At 39.0% G+C, this 10,744-nt stretch overlaps 2 protein-coding genes across 2 annotated transcripts in view; one reads left to right on the forward strand and one right to left on the reverse strand.

Annotated features, from left to right (window-relative positions):
• APAF1 (apoptotic peptidase activating factor 1) overlaps positions 1-479 on the forward strand; it is a 41,513-nt gene extending 41,034 nt beyond the window's left edge. Inside the window, exon 28 of the transcript XR_004357370.1 lies at positions 377-479. The gene's annotated coding sequence lies outside the window, so the exon portion shown is untranslated. The remainder of the gene's footprint in view (positions 1-376) is intronic.
• Positions 480-5,012: 4,533 nt separating this feature from the next.
• Positions 5,013-10,744, reverse strand: part of ANKS1B (ankyrin repeat and sterile alpha motif domain containing 1B) — a 418,757-nt gene continuing 413,025 nt past the window's right edge. The window contains 3 exon segments of the mRNA XM_032689488.1: positions 5,013-6,917; positions 7,702-7,821; positions 7,859-7,903. Of these exon segments, the coding sequence (XP_032545379.1) occupies positions 6,807-6,917; positions 7,702-7,821; positions 7,859-7,903 (276 nt within the window). The 3' untranslated portion in view covers positions 5,013-6,806.

Below are 10,744 nucleotides of genomic sequence, written 5' to 3' on the forward strand. Positions count from 1 at the left end.
AGTGTATGGTATCATTCATACAAACTCCGAGTGTCAGCAGTGGTATGTAAAAAGGGCCTGTGGGTACATAAAAAGGATCTGTCTTGAAGGAGTGAGAAGGTGTTCTCTGCTTCATTAATAAGACACCAGCTGAAATAGTGCATATAGCTTTGGTAATTGTATTTCAGAGACATAATGGATTCAATCAAAATTTAGAAGAGTACCACAAAAAATGATTCCTGGGTTGGGCAAAAGTCTTGCAGTGTAAAGTTTGCGTTGGATTTGTTTTGTTGAATTGGAGAGAAGGCTGAGAAGTGAGATGTTTGTCATGTGTGGGAGAAAGGCAGGACATTTTGGGCTTGTCAACAAAAAGAATTATCTTTTTGTTTCCTTGCAGATTGCATCATGCAATGACTGGACTTCTGGATGGGGAACAGGTTTCCTCAAACTCACACTGGCAGAATATTTCCCCCCATCTTTTTCTGTAGTATATGTGGCAGTATATGATACTTTTATATGCTTATATACTGTCTGGAAGGTAACTTAAAATATTAGTCTTCTTTGCAACATAAACTCAAGAAATAAGTAGTGCTAGTCTCAATTACAAACACTGAGATATTTTTGCTTAGGACATGCCCAAGCCTGACATTCTGCATCACAGCAATTATCATTATCAAATAATCACAATTGGAAGAATGAACACTGCACTGCATCTAATGCATTTTTAAATTAGTGTGGTCTATTCTTTTTTCCTCATGGTGTCACTATAGGATAAGTTAATGCTTATCAGGTATTCTCAGCATATTTCCATCTCCTTTCTTTCACTACTGACTTTCTGGATTTCTATTGTGTGTTTAGAAAATTATGATAATAAGTACACTACCTTCAAATTTGGACATGTTCTCTCAAGCACTGGCCCATCCTTAACACTGAGCATGAGTTTTTCTTTTTTCTTTTTTTTTTTTTTTAATATTAGAAGAAATTTAGCTTTGTGTAAGGGTGTGGAGAATTTGAGCAGTTGTTCTAATGACTTGAAAGTAGAATTGCAACATTTAAGAAGACAAAAAGGGATGTATCTTAACATTAAGTGAGCTTTTGGATTTAAATCTCTGATAGATTTTTCATCACACATAGAAACTATAAGGTCCTCACAGAATCACAGAATGGGTAAGGTTGGAAGGGTCCAACCTCCCTCCTCAAGCGGGGTCATCCTAGAGCATGTTGCACAGGATTGTGTCCAAGCAGTTCTTGAGTATCTCCAGTAAGCTTCATTTTTTTCTTATGTTGTTGTAAAGTATTGAATTTGGCTTTTCTGATGGATAGAAAAATTAGTTTTCCTATCCAAACTCTCAGTGTCAAGAGAATATGAGAGAGAAAGAAAGAGAATTTTGTTTCTTTACATACTGGTAGCATTTTTGCCTGTCTAGTTGTTACCATTTTACTCAGACCCACATTCTCAAATATATCTAGGTACCTGACTTCACAGGAGAAGGATGAAGATGTGGCACTACAGAAAAATTAAGTAGAACTGAAGAGAAATTTGCTTGTGCTCTTTATAAGAGCGGGAGCTAGATGTAGGTGCCATTTCCCCATTCATGCATTTTGAGCATAGCCTTCCTGAAAGGCAAGGACCATAGGCATTTTCTGCCTCTTCAGTAGGACAGCAGTGTTTGGGCTGATTGCATTCAGGCTTGTAATGAGGATGAGTGTGACTGTCTAGTCAGCAGGAAGGAAATCATCCACCAGTTCTACAAAATCTACATCCAGTGCGAACTCTGGTAACAAGTGAAGCTTGTGTATGTGTTTCAGTTAGCTGAGCTTGTGGTCAACCTCTGTCTAGCTCAGGTTATCAGCTCACAGGTGTGAGAGTTAACTAGAATCAGCATGGGACTTGATAGTGGTAGGGTCCAATTTGTTAGCTTAGCAAAGAAGCTGTTTCACCTAATGAAGTTACAGAGGACTAAACAATTTAAAAGCTTTTCAGTAGAAGCCAGGCATTATACCCCCCTATGCTTTCTAGTGAGCTGAAAATCCTGTCAATACTTCCAGCCAGTTAAGAGCCCTTTTTTCTCCCACTCTCTTCAGATGTTTTTTTAACATGAGATAACAGCTATCCCTCTTCTTCTCTAAGTGCCCACATCTAAATATTTTCCCTAATCCCTTGCCATGTCTTTCACTTACGTACTTGTCACTGCCACACAGTTCCTCCACAGAGTCAATTGTTTTTTGGGCTGGTAGTTTGGAGACAGTTAAGTTACTATTTCTAGATTGTTGTCTTGATGACATCTTAGACATTGTACTCCAGTGAAGTGTGAAGCAGGCCAACTGAACAGACACGTTGAAAGAAATCTAGGGCAAAATTAGAGTTCCTGCATGTGGCACAAACTGCCTGTTTTAACCTAGAATGGAAGGAAATAAACTATTTCAAGTTGGAAGTGCAAGTTTATTAGTTGTCTAGCATGCTGCTTCTTTTTCAAAGGACAGCCAACCTGCCAATTGTCTTCCCAATGGTTACCATTTTATGGCCATGCCAGTTTTTGATGCTGAGATGTTGGCTTTAAACTGCAAGGCGTGTGTACCCTTCTTCTGCAGGAAAAGCAGCCTCTCACAAACTGAGATACCCAGAATGGACATGCTGAGTGTTCCTTCTTGCCAGCTGCGAGTAGTGGCTCTTCTGGCTTTTAATAAACACTAGGCCAGTTTGGAGGAGTCACTCTGTCCAATCTGAAATGCAACATCAACGTCTGCTTTAGGAAACCCTCAGCTCCACAAACATAGTGTTTCTCAGGAGTTTCTCCAACTTGAATCCTTCTCCCAGGAGCAGCTTTTTTGCCTTGCATCATAGTGGTACATCCCTCCTCCCACCTCAGCCCCACTGTGATTTCAGAAATGCTTGTTAGGCCTTGGCCTTGATAATAATAGCTGGGCTAAGCGCCCTTGAGCTTATTCAGAAACACTGTCTGCCCCCAGGAACTTATTGTTGGCTAATGAGCTCCTGTTATTTAGCGAACAGCCTTGGAAACTTATTTCTCCTGCGTGAATAACAATGCACGTGTAACAACATTTTAAGGATTGAATTTTCACAGAAAGTTACTGACCCGAATTGTGGCCAGGATGGAAAATTACTATGCTCAAAGCCAAGTCTCCTGTGACCCAATAAACAGCAGTCCTAAGTAAGACCCTTTGAGCTCTCCTGGACCACAGTGGGCTGCGATCAGAAATCTCCTTCTGAGTGGGACCCTTCTCAGACTCAGGAAACTCCCAAGTTTGCTATACTTGGAGGATCACAGCCAAAAGCCAGTGACAGAGCCTGGACTCAGACCCCCACTCCTTGAGGCTCAACCCTTTGCCCTTTGAGAAGGTGCAAAGGCATCAGACCTGAGCACTGAACTTGAGGGGAATTTTTCACAGGTATTACATACCTTGTACATACTCCTCTAGGTCTGTGTGCATGCAAGTGTGAATACACTATAGCAAATGTACTATGATGTTGCTCTCTTAGAGTCTTAAGTAGGTTAGATTCATAAGTTAAGCCTGTGAGTTACTGTTGTGCTCATTGTAAATTTTACGAAGTATTTTCTTAAATTGTTTAAATTATGCTATCAATTAAGTGCTGTTATGTTTAAGAGCTGTTAAAACCTTTAGGCCTAAACCATTGGTTAAGTCTGAGGCTGAGTTTGGCAAGGGGGTCCACTCTGAACCTTGTGACTCATTCCTTTTTATCCTTACCCTTTTCCACCTTACCTTTTCCCATCCCCAGCCTCCATGCAGATAATTTTAGACTGACTTTAGTATTAGATTTACTGATTTTAGATTTTAGTCTGATTTTTCTCTGTGTGCTTTAACCATCTAGTAAGCAGGAGAGTGCACTTCACCAATGAACTTCATCGTGCTTTCACATTTTTATTAAACTTGCTTTTGCTTGATACCTTTGCCAGTGTTTCGAGTGACCTAAAACACCCATTCACAACAGCATATTAGAGACCTTAGCCAAATAATTCTCAAAATCCTTGTCACCCACAACTCATTTGATTTGAATTTGCTTTATCTGCTCATGTCAATCCAATCTACTTCTTTATCACCTCTCTTCTTTTGCCTGTTCTCCACCCTCACACTGTAAGACAGTCGTTGCAATTGGTTTTGCAGATCATAATACTCCAGTTTTTCACATACCCTTGCTCAACCACTGTCCCATGCCAGAGGGGACTCTGTGGACTTCTCTCCAACTGGCTTACACTGTATCAGTTAGTGAGGGAAATACTCTCCTTCTAAAGTCCAGGTTTCTGCAATTACAGAAGTGCCTTATGTCTGTTAATTCTTATCTTTCCTTCTGTTCAGTTTTTCGCTCTGGGGGCTTCTGTTCAGTGCCTTGCTGTGTCACCAAACCTTCACACTTATTCCTGCCTGGCAGTCTTCATTGTCTCATATTTCATCAGTCTTGCTAGTCATCCTCAGTCTCTCTTGCCCAATTATCTCTCCCAAACAAGTTCAGCTGCTACTGTGCCACCTTACCTACTTGACATCTCTTTGATAAACATAGATCAAATTCTTCCCGCAAGGTGCCAGTTTCTTCCTGTTGTTTCACACCTTCTTTCCTTTGCCATCTGCTTAGAACTGTGCTTGCAACTCTGTCTCATCCTTTAATTTAGGGGTCACTCAGCTGCATAAGAGGTGCTCCAGTTTTATACCCTGAAAACCTGGCCACTCTGTACTTTGTGTGCCTGAAGTGAACGTGTTTTAACAGAACTCCCTGCAAGTTTTTACAGGGTGCAATTAAATATGGGAAGTCAGCAGTTGATTAGTGCATGGAAGAACCAGTTAATTAAGGACTTTAAAGTGTGAAGTATTTACCACGTGTAAACAAAATCTGTATTCCAAACCAAAACTGCCTCCACAGCAATTTCTGGATTTGCTCAGTACAAGGTCTGAAGCCCGTGGAAATGGGAGGGGAGGACCTTGCATGCATTTCAGTACCCTTTGCATGAGGCCACTTACTTCCTTTAGCAATGATAAAATGATGCACAAAGCACTGGGACTGTACAACTTCATTTTATTTTGTGTGCTTTTATAGGATATAAATAAATGACAAAATTACAAAATTTATAACTGGAAGCCCAAGCATATTTACATAAGTCTTTGTTGCAGTGAGGCTACTATTTACTGTTCTCCTATACAATTTTCCTTTTGGTACCATATTTTTAGTGTTATTTTTTTTACTGTCAGTTGACTAAGTACATATCAACAGTGAATAGGCAAAAATATGTACAAGGAACTATTTTGTTCAAGTAAATTGAATACTGTATTAAAAGTATGTCATCACTCAGCGCTATGATTAGGTGTAACTAAACCATATACAATTATCAGGTTTAAACCAAGTTCAATTATCCATTTTTTGGAATATACCAACTGATGATTCTAACTGAAAAACCTCAGCTGGATATGAAATAATAATTAAAAAAACATTAAGACAACCACACAATTTTTCAATATCTCTATAATGAACTTCAAAATGATTCACAATTTGACTGGATAGAACAATATACGTTAAAATGTCATTTTTCTCCTATAATGATATTTGTACTGTTATAATTTCAGTTCTACATAAATATACATCATGGTATTATACAAATACTCCACAGACATTAAAAAAATTAAAACACTTCAAAGAAAAAGTAAGTAAATCTTATTTAATCAAATATTAAGCAAATGCTTAACTTTTGTTCCATGAAAACATTTTTATTACTTTGGAATTTTTTCTTTTTCTCAATATTTTTATTTAGAAAATGTTTTGCAATAGAATTTTATCAACACTCTTTCAAACAAGTTTTCTGTGACAGAAATCTTGATAGCAAAATCCATGGTTTTGACTTTTTTTTAGAACCACTGAGATTATTTTTTAAAAATATTAGTAGAATTCATGGCTATAGCAATGTTGAACTGCATAAACTATATGTAGGTGTAGTAGAATGACCATTCCACTTTCATTCCAGACTGATTACACGGAACATCCAGTGCACTGATGCTACAAGTCTTACAATTTTCATAATGCTGCAAGAGCAGTCGTTTACTTAACTTTAAAATAAACAATATTTCTCATAATTAATCTGGCTTCCTTCCATAAATATTCATATGTTTTCCTATAGTCTCTTCCATAAAAATATCTAATAAATTTTCTGTGCATTATTAATACTTTTTTCTATCAATAAAACTCTGATCCTTTGCTACAATGCAAGAGGTTCTTATTTCTGTAGAGGATCAAAGGACATCAATTTTTACATATAAAATCAGCGCACACAGAAATCAGGGTACCTAATTTCTTGTCACTTTAATGAGTTCCTCATTCAACACAGTAATTATTAATGAATTCAGTGGTTTCACAAATAATCTATTTATTAATTTTGGTTCTATTTCAATTAAAAACTGCCAGGATTCAAATAAAAAACCCAATCAAATACTCTACTCATAGGCAGCATTAGTATTAGTTTAGAGACCTTTTGTTTTTTTTCTTTAAAAAGTAGAATCCTAAAATAAGAAATCAAAGAAAGCACTGTGGCAGAGTCACAAGGGAGAACTGCGTGAAAAATAAGGTTTCTCACTCCTCTTGTGGACTGTAATTTTAAAAGTCTTCATATAGTGTCATTCTTCTGTCAGTGCTGCAGGAAGAAGAACATCACCAGAAATGACTGTCAGCCTTTTTTGTTAGTTACAAGGCCACCATACAGTGCAGTCTTCCTCTCTGCTGGATTGAAACGTTGCCATAAAGGAAAGGCTGTGCTGTGACTGCTTGGCGTGCAAGGCACAACAAGGAACAGGGGGACAGTTTTGTATCAGAAAATTGTAGTTTCATACTTGGTATTAATGCCTCTTTTGGCCTCTTGTCCAGGTTCAACAATCCACGGTAGATTCGCAAGAGTCTTTTGTTCGGATGGATCTATCTGCTGTAAGACAAACGCAAACATACACACGGGTTACCAGCTCTGTGCACAGCAGCTCCAGCAGAACTTTTTTCTTTAAACTAACAGAACACAGAACAAATCCTGAGTGGACAGAGTCCTACAGCAGCGAGTATGGTGGTGTCTACACTCCCATGTACTCACGGCTGCCTTCTTCTTCCTGTGGAGATCAGAGCTGTGTCTACCCCCAAGCTATAGGGCACCATAGTTCGTTAAAGCCACGCTCGATCCTGAGAAGTCTGTTTGCTAATGAGACAGACGATAGCATCAGGAAACGTTCCTACTTACAATTTTATGGAGGAAGATTCTGTGGCAATGGATGACAAAGTGTAAAGTCATACATTTTTTTCCCCGTTCTCTCACCCAGTAATTAAATATCACAGTCCTCACTTTATAGCCAGTGAATATGATACAGTGTGCAGTCATTTTTCTCCTTTCCCTCCAAAATCATCCTATGCCTGTATTTTCACTTGATTTAAAATAGCTTTCATAATTTTTTTAAAAGTTCTACCATAAAAGAATATTTCTCTGTCATCTCTGCACTTCAGGAGGGCCCTTTAAAGACAATCAATATGTAGGCTCCAATGAGCAGTTGTTTGAAACAGCTGCCTGTGCTGCGGTGACACAACCCTGCCGGCTGATGAGCAGAGGTGACACAATGGAGCATTTCTGACTCAACAGGTATTTATTTGTACAGCTTCTAGTATAAACTCTTGACTGTATAGCTGAATTTTGGGTTTTTTTGCATGCATAACTACCTTCTACTTACCACTGACTTCCGAATACTAACACGTGGTTTGGGAATAGGTAGTTTAGAGGGTTTTGTTTTCAAAGCTTTCTGGGAGGGTTGAAGATGGCCCCCTTTTCGTGTGGTAGTGCAAGCTGTAGGGGGGGGGGGGGGGGGGGGGGGGGGGGGGGGGGGGGGGCCACTCAAATGCTTGTCCTAGGGTAAGAATTTCATAAGCTAAATTCTGGAAACAAAACAGAAACAGTTAAAATTGGAGTGAGATTGTATTATTGTTGGAGTGAAGTGGGTAGTACTGCCTACAGAAGTGATTTGCAATGTAATAATTAAAGTCATACTGGTAATAGCTTCTTTAGTCTCTGTAATGTTTACATTTGTCATTTGATTTCTCATTGATTAAAAACAATCTAAATGTAATTTATTGTATTGAAAGTAATTACTTCTAAAACCCTTGAAAACATTGTCTCATGGAAACAGGAGTGAAAAAAGAGTGTCATCTCTTTTCAGAACAAGTACATTAACTGCCCCAACTTCCCAGCTCACCCCGTATCTGCTGCTGTCGTGATCCCACCCCTCTTGCACTACTGCACCTATGTGACATTTGGCCTCGCTCTATTTTGGAACTCTTCTGTTGACCTGTCCTTCTCCAGAGCCAGCAGCCTGACGTGCTGCTTCCCTGGCTAATGCTTGGGACGCTCACCAAGCAGCACGGGAGGAGGCTGCAGCACTGGTGTGATGCTTCCAAAAGGACAAAAAAGCCAGTGTTGCAAGTGTATATTCTGCTTCACACATGCAGTACAGCTAGGCATGCATGAAAGTCAGTGCACCACTCTGGATGTGTGCTTCGAGTGCTGGGGAAACCTTCTCATGGTTTTGTTTTCTAGAAGTAAAATTGTTTGAGTTTAAACTGCCATGTAAGAACACTCTTGTAAGCAAGGGGAAGGGAGTTGGTGCGCATAACCAGAGAAGTCAGGCTCTGAAGCCTGACCAGTTTGGTGTTATAGGTAGAATACTTTAAATCCTCATTGAAATGGGGAAGAAAACCTTACAAGATTATAAAGCATGAATGAGGTATCAGAGGATTGGTATAAATATTTTTTTAGTACAGTTTTACAACAGTGAAAAAGCAGCTGTAAGTTTCAAATTTGACCTTAAATCTAACCAGCAAGTGAATTCCTATGGTAATTTTTCTTCAGGTTTGTGGGTTTGTTTTGGTATATTTATTTCTGGGCTCCTACTAGAGCCTATTTTTAGCCTGTTTCTGGGCTACTAACTTTGCAGTAATGTTTTGAACCTCTGCAGAGCAAATGCAAGCCTGCAGGCTTGCCTCCATATGAAGTCCTACAGTCCCCTTAAAATTATTCATAAATCTTTGATGTGATTCAGAAGTTACCCTCTCCTTCCCTCAACCTCCACAGCCCATAGTTGGAAGCAATTCTGCATTGCTTTAAACTAGGTGATCCTTTAAAATTCCCACATGTTTCTGATACAATTTTAAATGAGACATGTCTTTACCTAGTCAAGTCTAACTGTTACGTTTGCAGTAAGTCGGAAAGCAAGGCAACACACTTGTCCTTCAATTGTTAAAACAAAGTTAAATGGATAAGTATTTTATTTCACACCCTGCACTTTCATTTCCCTGAAGGAATTCAATCCCTTTTTTATCACACGTGTATAGTGAGATAGTACAGGCTAAATTTGGCATATTTAGCTCATTATAAGAGCTTCTTATAAAAGTGCCAGCTCTGGCCTGTGTTAGGTCAGACAGAAAACAATTATACTCCTCCACTGGGACATGCTCTCAGCAGTTACAACTGCAGTTACAACAGCAAGCCAGCCAAAGTTTCAGAGCTTCCCAAATAAAAATGTCTGTCTGATTTGATAGCTGTAGTCTCCAAATTATCTTCCCTTTAACTTCAAGGGAAACTGGCCAGGACCGAGAAACACTGAGGATGCAGTTTGCCAGTGTTGTAATAAAAGGAAAACTAAAGAGGCTATTATGAACTGCTCTGCCTTTTAGCAGAATGCTGGCTATAGAATTAAGAGCAACAGAGTATAACTGTTAAAAATGTAGAGAATAATATAATTTGAACTGGAGCGTGCTTTTTAGTAGGACAAGAATATTAGTCTAAAGACAGATGTCTTTAGAATCAGCTGTTGTGACATTAAAAGAGCATACTATATCATCCTGGGATTGTCTAGAGTGGGTAACATTACTCATTATTACTAAGGAATACATCAGCAAGACAGGGTGTAGTAATGGCTTGCAGAAAATGCAGGCTGCAATACTAGTAGGACTGAGAAAATACGCCATCCAGCGAGGCATAGCAAAATGTCACCAAGACAGGCTTGAAAATCTCTAATATAAGCATGGAGACAGACTAAAAGTTTGCCATGCTTAGCCATAAATCTAGTCTGAGTCCTGCATCCTATCTGAAGCGACTATTATTTGTTTTCCTTTGTAGTCTGTAAAATGAAAAAATAGGCCTGCCTGGAGCCTGAAAGCCATAAGAAACATATAACTGTTTCTCTGGTTAATAAATATTTGAAATATAGCAAATAAAACATTCACTATTCTGTTCAATATTCGAAATGCAAACTGGTACATAAATTTCACACACTGTGTACTGTGGTAGAGCCTTGACAAAGGGAAGTCTGCAAATGGAGGCAAGGAGGGCCTTGTAAAATTTAAAGAACTTATCTGAAAAACTGTATTTTGAAAAAAAACATAGGTAAATAAGCTTGGTTTGAGGTATTTCTCACCAGTAGTACTGGGAGAGTATTATAAGGATTAGAGTTGGTACAGATTCTTGCAGGGGCTATACTGGAGAGGTAAGAGCAGGATTCCTGTGGGAATAGGGGTGGAAAACCAAACCACAAAATCCATTGTGGAAATCCTTCTGATGGAGTAAGGAAACTATTTGAACTTTTGACATGTGGCGCAAAAGGAAGGATACAGGTCTGCCTCCCTGAAAGGGAGCACCAAAGCTGTAGAGCCCCTGGCCGCTGTAAAAGACACTGGCCTAAGCTCTTTAGAAATGAGGCAAAACCTTTAGGACTGTGGTGC

Source organism: Chiroxiphia lanceolata, chromosome 5, assembly GCF_009829145.1.
Source record: "Chiroxiphia lanceolata isolate bChiLan1 chromosome 5, bChiLan1.pri, whole genome shotgun sequence".
NCBI lineage: Eukaryota > Metazoa > Chordata > Aves > Passeriformes > Pipridae > Chiroxiphia > Chiroxiphia lanceolata.